We start from the raw sequence: 19,680 nt of genomic DNA, 5'->3' as shown, positions 1-19,680 counted from the left end.
TGTACGAATATAAAAAGGAAGAGAAACTCTATCAAGAAAATAACACTCACTTTACATTAGTAAGACAGAAAACACACATTTAAAACGTCTATCGCCCAAGACATATGTGTGAAATTACTTTATTTTGTTTGCTAGTACATTTTATGACCAGACATGTGCCCCATGGTTTCTTCTGATCATTTAAAAGGTCATGAACCTCCCTCAGTTCATTTCCAACTAGAAGATGACAGTTGTTCAGAGCACCTAAAATTGAATCAAGAGCAGGATGGGCAATAACATCAGATACAAACTAAGAATAGCATTTTGAACATTCATTGTTAATTCTAAGTTATTGTTTTTATTGTCTTTGAGTATTTCTGTATTCCAAACAATACTCATTGAGGCAGGGAAGATTAAGATTATTAGGCTCATGACCAAAACGATTCCTATTGATCCTGTAAACTTGGCTTTTGCTCTAAATAAATGTAAAAAATATATATAAATAAATAAAAATTGCTTGAAAAGAATTAAGTGATCCTAGAAACTGCTATATGCATCTGAAGTGCAAAGGGTATGCTTCTTGTGACTTCAAAAAATAAGCCTCTGGTGGGAAAAGAAGAGAACAGGGAAGCAAAAGTAAGACTGGTAGAGAGATGTACTCGATTATCCACTTATCTCTTCTTTAGAGGACATGGTCTGACACAGAGAATAACCAACTAATGACAAGGAAAAAAAAGAGAAAGATATAAAAGAATGGTTATGACACTGTAATAGAGCAATGGAAATTCCCAGAATGTTTTAAAAATTCTATCTAGACTAAGAGTAGGATTTCAGAAAGTATATTTTGATATATCATCTCAGAGATGTATTTGGGTGAAGTTTCAGTCTCAGCAGGTCTCCACAGGAGTTGTGGAGGAATAGGCTGCTAAACATGCATGGAAATCACATGTTTATTCTGAAAAAGGTCCTGAGATAGATGCTGTATGAAGCTTAAACCAACATAACTGCAAAAAAATCTGTCTTTGAAAGTGAAACAAGTGCGTATCAAGCAGAGATTGATAATAAAATCTGAAAGAATTGTTTCAGACACAGCAAACAGTTTTGTATAAGTCGGGCTTGACAATCCAACAACTACTTCATTTAAATGAACAAGTCTTCCTCGTGGCTATGTTCTTGCTTTTCAACAGAACTGCTTGAATTTGCCTAGGGAGGCCCCTGTCCGTGGTCCTGATCCACCCGAGCGTGGGCTGGCCGACATGAGGACTTGGTCTGTGGGTGGGTACCTGACCATGGTGCTGCAAAAAAATCCTTGGGACCTAGAAAACAGACGACTGTAGCAGATCAGTCACAGACCCATGGGACCATTTGCAGCTTTGTCTCTAAATTTTGGCAAATGTGCTAAAGGAAATGATAAAACAGATTGTCTCAGCTGTCAGAAAGAAGAACTGACTGATTTTATCATTCACAAAAGTCCCTAACGGAATCTGTCTGAGGGTTACTGGCATTTGAGAGTCTCACAAGAACACTTTCCCCCCATTTAGAAATGGGAAAAACTTATGTTATTAAACCAAAACTTTTCATGGGAATATAACAGACTACTCAGCACTTGATTAACTGATACAATTTCTAATTCCACAATAGATTTTCTGGTCCAAGCAAAGAAAGTCCATAATAGTCCTAAAATTATAGCATTGTGCTGGGATGTGAACAAGAGAACTTCATACTCTTGCACAGCTTTCTTCAAAGAGGGACTTGACTTTTGAGTTCTCATGTCACAAGCAAAGACCCCAATCACAATTGCAATTCTGTCCCCCCCCAACTCTTTGTAGCTCTCTGTCTTTATATTGAAAGAGGAAAGATTGGTCTTTGTTCTCTCAGCTAGATTGTGCTCTTTTATGGTTTCCTAAATGGTACCAACACAGGCATCCCTAAAAATCAAGGTACTGCTCAGAGTATTGCTTCCTGTTTGAATGCTTCCCTTCCCCTAGAAGTTTCTTTTAACATGATTATGTCAAATGTCTAGATCTATCAACCACTTTGCACAAACAGGTACGGAGATCAAATGTACATCTACAACAAGGTGATAAACCAGTTTCTGTAATAATTTCTCTCAACTGTTCCCTATTCTGCATGCAATTTTAGAGAGGATGGAGTGGCCCTCTCCTCAAAGAAGCATGATAACTTGTTATCTGATAATTTAGACAATCTGACGAATATACTTTATACTAAAAATATCAAAATCCATAACAGGGTAAGAAATGAATAGTGAAAAACATGTCTCCCTTTCAGATATCACTGCTGCAGGCTGACTGTAGATGAGGGCTGGTCTCGATATCTCTACCACTGTTTCTTGAGGTGATCCAAAATTCTAGAAAAAATATCAGACCTTTTCTTAACTGCCAGGGATTTTGATACAAAGTTTGAAATATTTTATTTCTGTACTGTCCTGTTTTAAGCAGGGATTCACATGGACTGCCCTGAAAGGAAAAAAATTTGTACCTTCCATCTGAGCTTATCCTGTCTGGCTTTGGAATGCTTTTGAATTAAGTGGTATCTTTTGTCACAGGTACAGATGACAAATGTACTGCCTAAAATACAAGCGACAAGGCAACCAAGGCAGATGCTGAGCCCAACAGTGTCAAGCATCATAGGTTTCAGTGCCTAAATTCCAGACGTAATTGCATATCAAAATAAGTCATCACCACTGCACCCACTATTGTTAGATCTCACACTGTTGCTCTCACATTCTTTTACTGTCCCATTTTGGAACATGCTTTATACTTAGAAGGACACCGAGTCCTTCTGGTGAGTTTATCAGTTTTAACTGGTAGTAACTGGCATTGATTTTGTGTTGGAGCATGAGCTGAATAAACCAATTTTCATTTCCTACATGAAAAGCACTGGTTCATAGAATGCCTGTACAAGTTTTAATACCTCTCTAGACAAAAAGAGCTCCTTAAAAAGTTTGCAAAAGTATAATAGGTGCATATCAAAACATTTGTTACTTTCTATCTCTTTGCCGAGGGGTAACAAGATAACTAAGCAAATTTCATGCACATCCCACTCTGTTTCCTTGCAGGGTAAAATATGCAGCCCAAGTTACATGTGCAATGAATTTCTGCTCCTGAAATGAACACCCTGCAGCAGAATTCAGGCTGGCATGCTGAAGAACAGTCAACAGTGAAGTTTACATTAGAATAACAAAACTTGTCTAATTTGTCATAGTAAAAAAAATCTATTACTTCTGTCAAAGTGTATTGAGTATCAGTGGCTCCCACATACCAATTAAACACCTCACTTCACTGAAGGTGAGAGCTATGTGTTGCTTTTGTACACTTGACTGGAAAAGAAGTCATTACATACATAACAGCCACTATAAAATTGATGATGATTTAGCAAATATTGCATGAAAATGATAAAAATTAGAATAAAAATATTATTATGTACATATGTAGCTATAATGAAGACAAAAGAAGATTTAAGAATGGCATAATTTTCTTCTTCTAGTAGTGTCAGTTTATGATCTTACAGAAATTTTGTGCCTTATGAAAGAAATATTATCAAAAGCTGCTTGCATACAGCAAGATCTTGTAACAAACTTCTTAGAGTATAAAATCATGCTTTGATATGTCAGATTTTTACTTCTTCTTTTTTCCTTATCCGAGTATAGAAACACAACGTAATTTATTGCTTCCACTGAATAAAGAAAAGGAAAAAAAATGTGCTTTTGAATAATGTAAGTAATGCAGAAAATGGGATGCATTCTGGTGGGAAACTGTGTCTGTTGTATAAATAAAATATATGCAGCTATAAATATAATACGTAATACTCATTCCAAACCATAGTCACCTCTTAAGAAATAAACACTGGAGTCAAAGCAGGGTAACAGACTGGCAGTGCACTCCTGGCATTTGTCAGGAGCATTCGTCAGGCTGACAGTAATATTAACCACAATCCATTTCAGTTGCTTTGGTTTATCATTGTGTGACTGATGTTCAAAACAATGCCATAAGAAGCTGCTTAAATACATGTTGGTTTAGCCTATAGTTAAGTGTTGGTTTAACCTATACACTGCAGTTCTTTAAATCTGTACTAACTGTGGACTTCTAGCTAACATATTAACAAAACTGTTATTCATATTTGACACTTTATAATACCTAAACTTAACTTGCAATTTCTAAAAAAAAAAAAAAAGAGAAAGAAAAATTCTTCATTTTTAATTAACTTAGGTACTAAAAAAAGTAGAAGTATTGACCTGACATCCTTTCTGCCAGACCAAAATCAAAGTTTTCCTTTTCTTTACTCAGTGGGAGCGCTAAGTTGTGATGCATTTCTGGAAGTGGATAAGGAAAAGAAATAAAGTAAAAGACTGTTAAAACAATGCAAAAATGTAAATGAAATATCTTTAAGTATTTTTAAAACCTTTAGCAGTGCAAAAAGCATGGACATGCTACAATACATAATTAGCACTTATTTTGAAGCATTACCCTAAAGATAACAGTACTACAATGAAAATATCACAATATACATGACAGTCAAACATTTTCATAGTTGAATATTAGCAAGGTTTTTCAGATATTTGCCATGAATTCATCATCTGACACAAAGCTTAACATTTAAACTACATAGAGTAGATACTGCTAGAAATGCGTAAACAGTAACCGAAACTTGAACTGCTGTATCTGAGACAGGTATGGCATAAAGACTTTCATTGTGTATATGGGAAGACCTGGCATTCATCCAGAACAGCAGTTACATTTTTAGAGATCAAGACGCACTGTCTGATCAACAACATTTAACAAAACATAAGGGAAAATCCATGTTAAATATACACATATGTAGAAATATTCACTATTCCCTAACAACAGGGGCAATTCTCTGCCAATCACCTGTTAAAGATTAAAAGCTCCCAAGAATATAATTTTACAGGATTAAATATTATTAAAGGAAACTCCTTCTACTCATAATACAGTATGACTGACATCTAATATTGTAATAATTATTTCCTGTATTAAGTTCATAGTTTTCAAACATATGATTGAGAAGGTTAAGTATAAATATAGATACAACCTAAGTAATGTCCACTTGGTAACATCCCTAAGTAATGTCCTCTCTCAGCAATAGCAATGGAAAGATTCCCTCAGAACTTAAAGTATACTTAGTAATCCTCAAAGACTACTTTCATGAACAGAGAAATCCATATAACCAGTCACTGTTAATAAAAAAACACATATAAAAAGAGCGGATTTGCTATCCAATTTCTTAATGGAGGCAAGAGTGGTACCTAACCTAAAATGAGGAAAAATTGCTCTACGCTGCACTTAGTCCTATTTCAGGGTGGAAGAAGAAAGACTACGACTATAGCACAGACTGAATTGACTAGTTTACAAATTAAAATACAATTAAAAGGAGATGCCTCAGAAGTATAGTATAGCAGCTGGAGAATCCTTTTTTTTGTCTTGAATTATTTTAACAATGACATGATATATGCAGAAGTGTCATTTAACAAAAGTTAATGGAAAATGAGGTTGCAAAAATCATGTCATAATCAAGGAAGTTATTAATGATTAATACATTTAATTTATGTACTAATTCAAGCTACACAGAGCTGATGTTACTTGAAAGTTTTCAATTTTCACTTCAGTGTAATTCACGAATGTAGTCTAGGTTGGCAATAGGTATTTTTAGTTGTAAACTACCTTCAGATATTTTTTGGCATGGGGGTTATTAAGAAAGCATTTACTAAATTCCACATCAAGAAATTATTTTTACATATTATTTAGCTTCAAAAGACATGTTAAACTATAAAAATATGTGTAGGTTTATCCATGAATATGGATTTGTGTCAGTCAGACATTCTGAGAAAGCATAGTGTTCATGACTTATTCAAATTAAATAACACTATTAGAAAATATTACAGTGACAGTACCTCAGTATATCCCTGCTTTGGACTTAAAAACATCATTCCTTTATTTTTATCTGTACATACATATACACCCACAAAAGGTATGGTATAGTCTTCAAATATACATACATATGTGTATCTGTATACACATACCTATCCACATATATACATGTATATATAGTTGATGACTATACAGTACCTTTTTTAAGGTTAAAATACTAAATCCATAGTAAAAAAATTAATTTTCCAGATATTTTCACAGACTTGTGTTTAGCTTTATCAATTGCAAACTGAAAGCAAGAACTTTTAGAAATGCCTTTTTTTCCCTATTAAATTATCAATTTGTATGGAAGACTGTTGTAAAAAACAAGCTATAATTAAAATACGTTCTTTACCTTTTCCACTAATTAACTATATAGTTCCATGTGCCAATCATTTCCCATAATAGCTAGCTTTTAGAAAAAGAACCTGTTTGATGATCAGTGCACCTAGTCTTTGTATAGAAAATGAGAGATGCTTCTGCTTTGTAAAATGAAATATTCCTTTCTTGGAAAAGATTGAAAGAGAATAATCATATTCCATAAAGCTTTAAACAGGTTGTATAATATTGCAACTTCATATGTTTGTTTGGGAAAGAACCTTAGAAAAACAAGGCTACACTGCCAGAAAGGAGTTGTTTGGAAAAGTTGTTAAAAACTGACAATGTCTGTCTGACAAAAGACAACAGCATTGCTTGAGCATACCTGAAGGGGATACACAGAGGAAGTGAAAAAATAAAGTTTCTACTCATGGGAATAAGGGCAATGATTTAAAAGTACTTAAAGTATAATGGTATCACAGGCTTTGCTACTAAAAAAGCACAATTCTCATCAGAAAAATGGGAAATTATTTGGCTAATTTTTAATCTTTAGCAGCCTCAGCATCCCTAACTTCATTAAAATTTGAAATTAAATGTAATGCATATGCTCCAACTAAGAGCACCTTCCATTAACAATTTTTAAATTGATACAATCAGAAGCAATAAGAATACATCAATAATTCATTCTTCCACAATCTGATCCCTATTATTAGCACACATATACAGAAATGAAACACTGTTAATGGTTGTGCATTTAACATTAATGTATCAAATGCAGCAGAAAACATTAACAAGACTGAAAGCTACTGTGATAAATACTGGAGAGAAAAAAGGTATATCTGATGACAAATACCTTTGACAAATCCCTGAAGTTGCTAGGAAGTGTAAGGTCCAACTCCTCTGATTCATAGTTGGTGATAACCCATGGGAAGACAGGGTACTGATTTAAATCATTGTAAGTTCGACCTGACAACAACAACAAAAAAACCCACCATGAGTTAAGAGTTATATTTAACTAAAATACCAACCTCTAAAGATACAATATAACTTTAGAAACTCTTCAAAAGAACTGTAATTTATTTCAGATCTTTTATCATTTCAATATTCTATCTTGCTATATTAAAAAGGATAATGAAAAAGTTCACAAATTGCTAGTATTTAATTTAAAACATTGCAGCCCATTTCACTTTAATTGTAAACTCTTTTGCATACAGTAAGAGTGACAGTAAAATCCATTCATTTTCTAAGCATTTCTCCTTTCCTTGTTTATGTCATCTTGTCTTCTGTTTCTTTAAGCTGAAACACTTCAAAAAATGGAGAGGCGATGACTTTTGTTGATACTAAAAATTAAAGCAATGTTTTTACATACTGTATTAAATTCAATATGTGAAAGCAAAATGAAGCAGCTCAGGATTTTAGATTGAGAAATTATGCAAGTAATAACCATTTCATCTACAGAATACACTTTGAGGGGAATTCTTCCTTGAACATTGACCACCTATGGATATGCCAACATTTACCAGAATAGAAAAATCTGTTCTGGATTCAGGTTCACACGTGCACCTTCATGCACCTGTATGGAAATAATATCTTTCTTCCAGTAAAAACAAAATATTCATTATTATGTTCATTAGAATTCATTACATTCATTAGAATAATCATATACCATACATACACATACACCACATAGCCTGGTTTATAATTTTAAAATGCTTAATTTTTACATGGATCCTGTCTCTTTTTATGATACTGTTGCAGAAGCTCATTCATTCACATCACCTCCAATCAGCATGCTCTCAGATTTTGTCTAGTCTGGCCTCTAAAGTCTCAAAGGACAGGTTTTTACTTCTTCCCCAGGAATATTATTTCACAACCCAATTTATCAGGTTGTCAGAAAACATTTTCTAAAACTCCACGTAGGTTTTTCTTTTTCCAGTTTTCTTACACCATTCAGGATTTTTCCATCCTGGTTTGCAGAATTTTTAAATGGTATAGTCAGATCCTTTCTTTCCCTAATCAGTTGGTTATGTTGCACATTATCTCTTATTCAGGGTTAAAGCTACTTACATGACACTGATATCTGTCTTTATTTGTTTCAAATTGATAGCCATCACGACAATCTTTTAACTCCCCATCATGGGCAACTAAACTTTCCCTTTTTCCATAATGTTGTCTTTTTATTCCTTTTAACCTCAAATACCAAGTAGGTAAGAATTCACTTTATTATTTCAATAATATATTAAAGCTGAAAAGGATCATTCACTAGAGCCACAGAAAACAGTGTCATGATCTTGCCTCATTCCACTTCGGCAGTAAGGAGTCAAGCAGATCTACCCTACTTTTATAAAATCTGCCAGCATCCTGGCATCTCTGACTTAATGACTGATTACAGAAACTAGCAAAACTGACCATTTGTATAAAATGTAATTAGTGCGAGCAGAGGCATTTGTTTTATCAATCGTGTTAGCAAGAGCCAAGTCTGAAAGGGAATTAACGGACCTTTCAACACTGTCAATACCATAGAAAAGAGCTGAAAATAGAGAAATTTTGTAAGTTGCTCTGAGAACAAAATATGTTGGAAAATAAAAGAGAGGTCCTGAGACCTAACAATTAGCCTCCATTTACTAAACAAGTCGAGTTGGTTAGAAGCTAATGGGGTAAGATGGGTTAAATGAAATATAGCTTAGCATTTACAGAATGAGAGGTTAGGACAACCATAGAGAGGTACGAATTCAGATTTGGGAATGGATGAATGGTGTCCTGACACAGCAGCACTGGTTATCCAGGCACTATACACTTCCAAGACCATACATCTTGTAACAGTAGCATTTAATGGCTCCAGGAATATCCTGCTCCCCAGCTAAGGCTTCCCAGAGGGTTACAGCCCTACAAAGAACTTGTTGCATCAGCAGTATTTAGGGAGGATAGTACTTATGAATATTAAAACTTGGAATACTAAGGGATAAAGAAGATACTAGTTCTGAGACTCTCCTCTATAGTAGACAGTCTATGTAGATCCTGTCCTCCTGCAACAGTCGAGATATTCTTACTTTAGTGATATACTTTAAGTGCAGTTCAGTACAGCGTTATGAATTGCATGCCTCTCTATTCTTACATAAACATAAAAATACATTACGAATAAAGTACATGTAGGAGGATTTTGTGAAGTTGTTTTTCAGGAGAAAATTGTACATAGAATAAAAGGTCAAAATCGAGTAGTGCCCCATGTCTGTTGAGATTGTGCTACCATTAACTCCTTTTCTGAGTCATTATAGTAATTTCTGTTACCTGCTATAGTGTTTAGAAACATCAGATATTCAAAGTTGGAAATTTCTCGGTGTTGCCATCGCTGGGTCATATTGGAAGCTTTGAAAATCTGTCGTGGACTAGCCAAAGAAATGCGTCTGAAAAAAAAAACAAAAAACACCCCAAAACATGGGAAAAAATAATGAGAAAATTTGGTGGGTCTTCCCTTTTACCTATCTGAATTTTAGTGGCAGTTGTACATAATCTTTCTACCAGTTCTATGCTAGATTTCCCTGGAGATCAAATTGCTATTTTGGACACTTGAAATTCATTTTTAAAGTTTTATAATCTAGTAAGAACAAAAGACTGAAAACATCTGACAGCTGGATATGTCAAGATTTGAAAGCTTTCAAACAGAAACCTTTACAGCTGTGCAAATTCAGCTGCTCCATGAAGGCTTGATGTATTACAGAAATATGTTACTAGTGATTTAGAGAGATGGCAGACCATTAAATAAGAAAATTACATGACTTTTAGAATTTCACAAAACAATAAAGTCATCTTCTAGGAGAGCTTTTTAAATCCCTCAAGAACAAAGGAAAACAATGATAAAATGATAGAACTTCATTATGAAGTCCATCCTCTTGTGATTTAAATTCTGGGCAGTGTTGGAGAGTTAGTCATAAATAACTCAATTAAACTTTCAGAATTTGATGCCAGATTTCCTGATGTTTGTGAAAGAAGACTATTGAGTCATTCCTTGGAGTGATAAATCAAGCAAAGAAGAGCTTATAAAATTCCCAAGACAGTTTTGTTCATAATAAAAACATCTGTAAATACCAGAACTACATCATTGGGGGGGGGGAATCTAGACATAGTTTTAGTTAACTAATCTTTACAGATATGGATAAACAATTAAAGAAAACAGTTACAGTAACTGATTTTTTTTTAATAAACTGCATTATATTGTAAACAAATTTATCAGTATAAATGGATGTGAAATTTTGAACAAATGTGTTTATACTTTCATGTGTAGTTAAAAATTTTCACACATAATTTGCGCCTGTAAATAGAAATCCTTAAGTTCTCACAGAGTGGCTATAATTGCAATTCAAGAGAATTTTTTCTGGACTTGATAAAAAACAGGTAAACTACAAAACACAACAGAAAACATCCCCAACTATTTTCATGTCATTTCTGTGCACAGAAACCTTTAAAAAATAAAATTTAAAGTAACAACAACCAAGATACTCCTTAAGGGTTGCTGTTTCTTCCAAAAATTTAGAAATTAATCTACTTAAAAATACTTTGTAATTCATTAAAATACAAGAGGTAACCAATCCAACTAGAGATGGGGTGCACATCAAAAGCTTCTATTTCTATCAGCCTCAGCAAACATTAAGCTGTGCTGCTGTGTTTCATCCAGAGCATATCTGGTAATCAAGCCCTAATCTTCTGCTAAAAAAGATGTAGAAAACCGAATCATGTTCTTCGGTTTTAGGATCCAAACACAGAGCCTGACATTGCAATATTGATTTCTCACCACGTAAAATTCAAACAATGTCCTCCAGAGCTAAAAGACAAGCACATCGTACCAATCCTTCACATGCTGTTCAGCTTATATTGTTCTACGCATCACTACAATATCCTTCTGATGAGGAACAATCATGTTCATCTACGTTTAAATACTACAGAGGATTCAAGGATGTTACAGTCAAGCTAATATAATTGAACACTGCCATAAAAGCTAATCAGTCCTACAACCAGTCTTAGATCAGTCTTAAATTTTAGTGAGTTGGCAAGCATAAAGAAACCTATTTTCCTTAAGTAGGGTAAGTGATTGACTCTCACTGCCAAAAAGAAGTTATCTTCCTTATAACAGACAGAAATCACCAAAAAAATCTCAAACCCAGAAGTTTTTATTATACAAACGCATTGCAAATAGCATGCAGAAGTGATAGGCTGAGGATGTGCATGTTTTGTAAACCAGTAGGTGTAAATGCTTCAAACCATGTAGGCTGGTTTGATGAAAAGAGAACTCAGAATTGACAGATAATATTAACTCAAATTGTAAAATACCTGGTCTGGGGTAGTCCAAAGATAGTACCAACACCAACACGAGGTAGACAGTTAACCACTTTCTTTACTGTTGCTTGGTCGGGAAAGTTGAACATGACACCCACTGTGAACACAAGAGTTGAAATATGGCATGATTTTATATCTTTTATTTTAGGCTTTCTGGCCCAATAAAATTTAACTCTAAGCTTAGGTTTTGAACAGGTAAAAGATTAGACATGTTTCCTTCAGATTACTATAGATATATTTTTTAATAATTTCCAGAACTGCTTTTATTTACCACTAACAGGGATTTCAACAGAAGTTGTCACTGTTACAAATCTTACAAGGTCTACATTTGTTTTCCTTTCTGAATAGAAGTTAAACCTATATGCACATATTGACTGTCCACAAAAAAGAAAAGTTTATATATTAATTGGAACACACATTTACTTGTTTATTTTCTAGATGTTTTCAAGACATATTCTTCAAAATATTATCTTTATATTTTGTTTGAAACATTCAATGACACTTAGGAAATAGCAACCTAAAACTCTAAATAACAACTACTAACCCTCTAAAGGGACAAAAAAAAACCTTCACGCATAACAGATCAGAGGTAGGTATGCCTTAAGCAAGAGTTTCCAGAGAATGCCAAATAAACATGTGGATAGAAATGAAAGTGAGGCATTGCTAATTCCCAGTTATCACGTTTGATCGTAATTCCTCATTGAAAAAAAAATAATGAAAGGGAGAAACTAAATTACAAAAATATACTAACTTAAATATTGAGACACTTAATCCCAGCCCTTCTGCTATCTACACAAATCCATACCGAAAAAGACATGACTAAACAGTCAAACAGAATGCACGTGTCCCCAAATCAACACTTGCCATTCCTCTAAACTGACAGTACCTCTATTTGCCATGAATATCTCCAGTGCTGTATTTTGCAAAAGGTAACGTCGGGAAAAGATAGCTCGAATCTCTGAAAAGAGCCATTTTCCATGGAGTCCTTCTGTATATGCCAGAATCTAGCAGAAAGAGAGAGAGAGAGAAAGTTTTAAATAAGTTGTCAGTATAGGTAATATCTTGTAAAAGAGAAACATTTGACCCACAAACATAGATTCTACCAATTACATGCAAAACATGTGGCAAAATTAAAATATGCTCAAACTTCAAATCATGCTATGAACCTATAATGGATTTTTTGAAATCCTAAATTCAACTACTCATGTCAAGGATTTCAATAATTTGCTTGTATTTTTTCCTTTGAAGACAACTGCCTGTTTTCCATAACCAAGAGAGTTTCAGAAACATTATGAAATGTCTGGCACTTCAGCAAAACATAAAAGTGTATTCTGAAATGTATTACTAGTGCCATTAGATGTATTTGCACTCACTTTACCATTGCAATAACAGGACTGTAACAAATAAGCAAGAAAAAAGTATTTAAAGAAAAAAATGTTCCTTACGTTTATCGTTAAGGCAACAGTCATTAATTCTGGAACTATAAAGGTTGGCTGTATAAGAGGTTAAGTATCATTTTGTCAGCTAAGGTTAAACACAAACCTGCAAATGAACTCAGCATAATCTCTCTATGGAGTAAGCGGTTGTCAAAGTAACTTGTTACAATTCCTGTCATCCCATCTGACAGACACAGATGCTTAGTCTGCCTTCACAATTCAGACTAATCCCATTTTCAGTCCTCAGCCACTTTGTTTCTTTGTTGCTTCACTTTTTCCTTTTCATTTCAAAGCTCAATTATGTAAGTGTTAAGGGACAGCAAGGTTGGACACTTCTCTGCCTCAGATTAACAAACCATAAGCGAAGGAAAATCTGAGGTTTGTCGATTTTAGCAAACACAAAAGCACTTAACAGAAATCCATCACAGAAAAGGAGATTCAGATATAATCCTAGTTATCATCACTCTTACTACAATTTCTCTTGAGCACTATACAGTGCATAAAAAAGAAAAAGTGAAATTCAAGCCTTTAACATAACAAAGATTGTTAATGAACCCAATCATCTGTTTATAGATTTTTAACAAAAGAGGATTTTGCCTCACATGTAGCATATATTCACAAATAACCTGCATTTTTGTAGCACAGAGAGCAGAAGCACCATTACAAAAGAACTACACAATACAGTATAAAACACTGTACTACCTTTGTGAATTAAAAGCAAACAAGACTGGCAAACCAAAAGCAGACAGCACAGAAGATCAGAATGTACAAAGCAAAGCATCTCCCACACCTTCTTTCCTTTTACTTAATCCCTCATCTTCTCCTCAATACAAATGCCACAGACAAATTCTCTCCCAACACACACACAGAAAAAGAAGGAAAAAATGAATAATTATTCTGATACAACATTTTAGAAATGCAATGAAAGGACCAGAGATTGTCAATGGTTGCTAATAATTTCTGGAACTGGGGAACTAACAGACTTGGGCCACACTGACACTTTCCATACCACATCCATAACCCATCCACACTAATTGGGAGATTTGTATAATTCTATGGCGCTATCCAGAATCACCACGGTTGGCTTTTGTCACATGCATATAAATATCCTTTAAAGAGCACAACATAAAAAAGAGGTAACAAAGGAGACAAAGTTGCAGTGCTTGTGTACAAAAATCTCTTAGTACTTTTGCTGGTATTCATCCATCTTACAATCTTTCAATTGGAGCTTATAATTTCAATTACTATTTTTTGAGACAGACAGGAATGTGACGACCTCTGCTTTTCCGTAGTAACAACTAAAACACAGCAGCCTGCTTGTCACTATCAGTCTGTGCACTGCAAATTCAAACACTTTTTACATGGATGCTGTGAGTAAAATCAGCAAGTTAAATAATTAAGTATTAGTTTTACCCTGCGAAGCGAGCATTTTTTTGTGACAGCGGAAACCCGGCACATGGCTGAAAGCTTGCTGCATGCAACTTCTTCAAAATTGGAAGGAAAAGCACCGACTTGAAAATAGCAGAGGTGGTTTATATTGTGCACCTTGTACAGCCAAGATAAAGTTATTGAATTCAGTATAACAGGATTTACAGCAGAAACTGGAACTGCACTGCAGAAACACCACCAGTCACCACTGTAACAATTCTTTAAACCACTCATTAACAGAAGTTATCAGGAGTGAGAAGCAGCTGAGGCCTAGCTGAGCGAGGCCTTCATTTCGAGTTGGAATAGTGTCTGCCTGGTCTGCAGCTTCACTTCAAAGTCTCTGGAGTTCAATTAAAACTGGATTAGGTGGAAGCAGACCTTCTTTGGGACACTGTTCTCTGAAACTCCAGGCACACTGACAGCACCCTAGACAGAGGTCTAGCCCGCCAATGAACCAGTTGCTATGGAAACTGCATCATTACCACTGCTCCCTGCTCATCACACCACCTATAGTAGATGAAAGGTCCAGAAGACAAACACGTTTCTTTCATGTGTATTACTAAGTATTCCTTATGAAAATCCAATTCAACCTTTTATTCCCTGTCAACTATCTGATTTTATTAATAGAACCTCCTAGCTGCAAAAACTGACTTGTACTTCAAATTAAATTCAGGTTTTTTTATTCTGGCAAAGAGATTTTTTAGATTTTTTTTTTTTTTAAACAGCGTTACCGCTTCTGGCATTATCAGAATTACAACTTTCAGAAACTATTTTTGCATTTGCCTGTTTTCAGCCATAAGCCACACAACACAGAATTCTATTTCAGAATTTAAGAACAACTATCTTCTTCAGACTATTGCACAATATGCTGAGTTTAAAAATGACTCGCTTATTTCTGTCTTTTGTCACCACTAGTTTTTGAACAACTTGTGGAGCAAAGACTAATGAGGGTGTACAATGTAATTTAATCTGCACAGAGTACCACCTTCCCCACATGAAAAAGTATTTATAGAATTTCAGTTGATTCAACACATCAGACTGAAGCTTAATATACTGCACATTTCATTTATTTCAAAAGATACTGCACCTTATAGGAGGAAAGACAATTTATACAGTTTACGATTTCATTTAAAAATACTTAAAATAAACAAATCAGCTAATTGTACAGGTCTACGGTTCCAAAAATCTCATTAGACAAACTATTCCATGATTAGACTTTGGCAACACCAGATGAACAGGCGGCATGACAACACTACTAAAAATACAAAATTACTTTCGCCTTTGCATGAAGTCCCTTCTTTACTTCAAGTAATAGAAATGAAGGTCTAAACCTGTAATCAGTCCCGATACTCCTGCTGCAAGCCCTGACACTGCATGGCTGGAAGAAACTCCCCAAGAAGCTAGTAAGTAAAGAATAGCCAGCTTCAATTTCTACTTCCAGGAGATTCTGAAATCAGAGTTGCATGAAAACTCAGGTAGCATAGTGCTGATCATGAATTAAGATCATACATAAAGAAGCCCTCTCCCCAAGGTTCATACTTGTACATCAGCTAATTTCCAACATTAAAATGCTCACTCGGAAGCTATTCTGTCATTTTACAGTTTTGAAAACAAATGCCCCACCCTGCCTTCTCTTCAAAGCCTCCTTGAATGTTGATGATAAACAATGTCTCTCGTAAAAGATTATATGCTGTAGTTAAAAGATACCATCACTACAGCTGCCTCCTGAATCAGAAAAGTACTGTTTTACTAAAGACTAAATGAACATTTTGCTTTACCTTTTAAGCAAACCAATCAGCTATCGTATATTTTATTTTATTTTAGAGAAAAGTACTATTGATCTTGAAAATGCGAATAGGCTAGAAGTAATTAAGTCTGCAAATGGCTTATAGAACTGAAACAGTAATTGAATAATTATATTACTTTAATGTGCCAGCCAATTTAACTGCCATGAGTAAAATAAAAACTAAATAGCTTATTTAAAAAGCTGATGCACATTTGTATATTTCTGAAAAAAGTTATGATGTACCAGGCAAAAAAAAACCCAACACACCAAACAAAAAAAACACCAACACCAAAACACAAAATTAAAAAAATAAAGCATTTCATTTGCATTTAAATTTGATTGCAGTTGAGAGATAAAATCCATAAATACATTCTTTTAGCAGCATTCTCTGTCATTTGGGGTCATTTTTGTTCAGGAAGGCAAAATTACAGCACTTAGAGGTTACAAAACCTGACTCAGTTCATGAGGAACGTGGAACTCCACCACAATCTCAGCCCTGCAGCTGAGGATCCTCAGATCCTGCTGTCCAGGTACTATTTAGTTCCTGGCTGCAGGATTCACAGTGAAAGGATCTTACTCTGCTCTTTGTTTAAATACATCCAAGTACAACCAAACTAATAGGGAATTAGATCAAATTATTAATAATTTTAAATATCCAAATGCTCTTAAATAAATCACAGTGCTTATTAGTTTATTTTAGATTTCTCAAGAGAACAATAAATAACATGTTCATTTTAAATCTCAGATATTTATACAATCAGCCACTGAAATCCACAGGCGAACAGTAGTAGTCTCCCAGCCAGTCCCTCCTGTGAGCACACACAGTCTGCCACACAATCCTGTTCAGCATTTTCATGGGTGACAAACTCAATTAAACATATTCATTACTTTAATGTTCCACTAGACAGTTTTACCCAGCATAAAAAATTTAAATAAATAAATAAATACTCTGTGACCTTTGTATCGATCAGAGCAAAATGGCTTATGCCTGGGTGTGGGTGGTAAAGGGACTGGGGAGGGGGGTGGTAAAGGACTCTTATGTTTTCTCTTCCAATTACTGCAGGAGATGATAAAACCACAGCAAATGATGTATCAGCTCATTTTATCTTATCGCTTTGGGGCTAGGTGACAATGAAGTTCATATTTCACTGGTTCCCATTGAAGATTGTGAAAATTACTTGCCCTTGTGACCTGAAATTTCACTGGAAGACAGAAATTTCTCTTCTGCAAAGTAATGCAATTTTTCAGATGTCAACCTTTAGCCCAGCTTTAAAAATTAATTTCATTTATATTAACCAATGATATTGATATTTTCACAGAATGCTCTTTGATACATGAACCACCAACTAGCAAATTGATGTGCTCTAGAAGGATAAAATTATTTTATCTGAAGCTGCTGGGGACAGACAGATTTACCACAAACTGAAATTCCTATTTCACAGTATACTATTTATACTAGCCTCATATACCTTAAGGCCCCTGGACCTGTAAATAGTTTAAGCTTTAGTTAGGGCTTAGTTTTGTTTCTAGATCTATTCAGTTTTTAAATAATTTCTATGTACGCGATATACTAATAAAAACACCATTTGTTTGGAAATGAACAAAGTCTGTCACAGGCCACAGATCAGTACACATGTGATGACATGAAAAATACTCCCCAGGTAATTAAAACAGAGGAATGCACAACCATATTTTCTCTCTTTATCCTGACACTAAAACTATACTTTAAAGTGAAAAGAGCATTCAATGCAGATTTTCTGAAAGTGGTCTCCTACTAACTACAGATAAACTTCTCCCTGATTATCAAGATCTAACTTGGAAAAAAATTTATGGAGGGAACCTATATTCAGAACTTTTCTGATTTGACCATGAGGTTCTAAACACCTCACATGGACTAATAAATCTGTGAACAATGTTAGCAAAGTTAGCACCAACTATCTTACTCTTTTCTACTGCATCCAGTATTTCACAAACATTTTTTTCCCCTTTTGATTAAACCTGCTGACTCTTAGAGAGCAGGAGTTCATTATCACTGGCAGACAACATTTAATCAACCCAAAGAACAAGAAGATCTGATCGCTAAGATAGGTATATAAGTAGATATGTAGGTTTGGTTGGCTGTCCAAGCCCTGCAAGGTTACGGATGTAAAGTTATGCCTTTCTTCGGAAAATAAGGTAGCAGACTTGTCTATGATAAAAGGGAGCTAGAATTGCAAGAATTCACAGATTCTCATAGGACTTGACTGATGTCTTGATTTAGTGAGCCTGTTACATTCTGATTTAAGAGTTAGAAGGATCAGCTCATCAAGAGGTAGATACAAAAGGCTCATCCAGCTTTTTATATCATCTGGGACAGTTTGCCATCAGGAATTAACTGTAACAATTTACAAATTATTTAGCTTGCACCTTCTGAAACAGTGCTTATTTCAGCTTCTGTGTCCATCCTCAGGTTCTACAACTAATTCGAGAACAGGTGAGGTAAACAGTGATCAACGAGTTGTTCATTGACATGTGTGAAACAAACTGATAATCTGTATTGGGTTTGCATGGCAAGGTTTTAGTAGCAGGGGGGCTACAGGGGTGGCTTTGTAAGAACATGCTAGAAGCTTCCCCTGTGTCTGACAGAGCCAATGCCAGCCGGCTCTAAGACGGACCTGCCACTGGCCAAGGCTGAGCCCATCAGCAATGGTGGTAGTGCCTCTGTGACAACATATTTAAGAAGGGGCAAAAAAACCCCTGTGCAATGGAAACTGCAGCTGGAGGGAGGAGTGAGAATATGTGAGAGAAACAGCCCTGCAGACACCAAGGTCAGTGAAAAAGGAGGGGGAGGAGATGCTCCAGGGGCCAGAGCAGAGATTCCCCTGCAGCCCGTGGGGAAGACCCTGGTGAGGCAGGCTGTGCCCCAGCAGCCCAGGGAGGTCCACAGTGGAGCAGATCTCCACCTGCAGCCCGTGGAGGACCCCACGCTGGAGCAGGTGGATGCCTGAAGGAGGCTGTGACCCCGTGGGAACCCCATGCTGGAGCAGGCTCCTGGCAGGACCTGCGGATCTGTGGAGAGAGGAGCCCACGGTGGAGCAGGTTTTCTGACAGGACATGTACCCTGCGGGGGACCCACGCTGGAGCAGTCTGTGCCTGAAGGACTGCAGCTTGTGGAAGGGACCCACACTGGAGCAGTTCATGAAGAACTGCAGCCTGTGGGAAGGACCCACGTTGGAGAAGTTTGTGGAAGTCTGCCATGGGATTGACCCCACGCTGGAGTGGGGGAAGAGTGAAGAGTTCTGCCCCTGAGGAGGAAGGAGCGGCAGAGACAACATGTGATGAACTGACCCCAACCCCCATTCCCTGTCCCCCCTGCGCCGCTGGGGGGGGATAGATAGAGAATTTGGGAGTGAAGTTGTGCCTGGGAAGAAGGGAGGGGTGGGGGGAAGGTGTTTTAAGATTTGGTTTTATTTCTCAT

The 19,680-nt window shown here is 35.8% G+C and overlaps 1 protein-coding gene across 2 annotated transcripts in view; it reads right to left on the bottom strand.

Moving 5' to 3' along the window:
- Positions 1–19,680, bottom strand: part of LRBA (LPS responsive beige-like anchor protein) — a 434,876-nt gene that overhangs the window by 132,619 nt on the left and 282,577 nt on the right. For both annotated transcript variants that reach the window (XM_075034981.1, XM_075034972.1), the window contains 4 exons: positions 12,460–12,577; positions 11,568–11,670; positions 9,531–9,646; positions 7,096–7,208 (listed from right to left, as the gene is read on the bottom strand). In XM_075034981.1, coding sequence (XP_074891082.1) covers positions 7,096–7,208; positions 9,531–9,646; positions 11,568–11,670; positions 12,460–12,577 — 450 coding nt within the window. The remainder of the gene's footprint in view (positions 1–7,095; positions 7,209–9,530; positions 9,647–11,567; positions 11,671–12,459; positions 12,578–19,680) is intronic.

The sequence above is a fragment of the Buteo buteo genome, chromosome 1 (genome assembly GCF_964188355.1).
Source record: "Buteo buteo chromosome 1, bButBut1.hap1.1, whole genome shotgun sequence".
Classification (NCBI taxonomy): Eukaryota; Metazoa; Chordata; class Aves; order Accipitriformes; family Accipitridae; genus Buteo; species Buteo buteo.
This window is presented reverse-complemented; position numbering and strand designations above follow the sequence as displayed.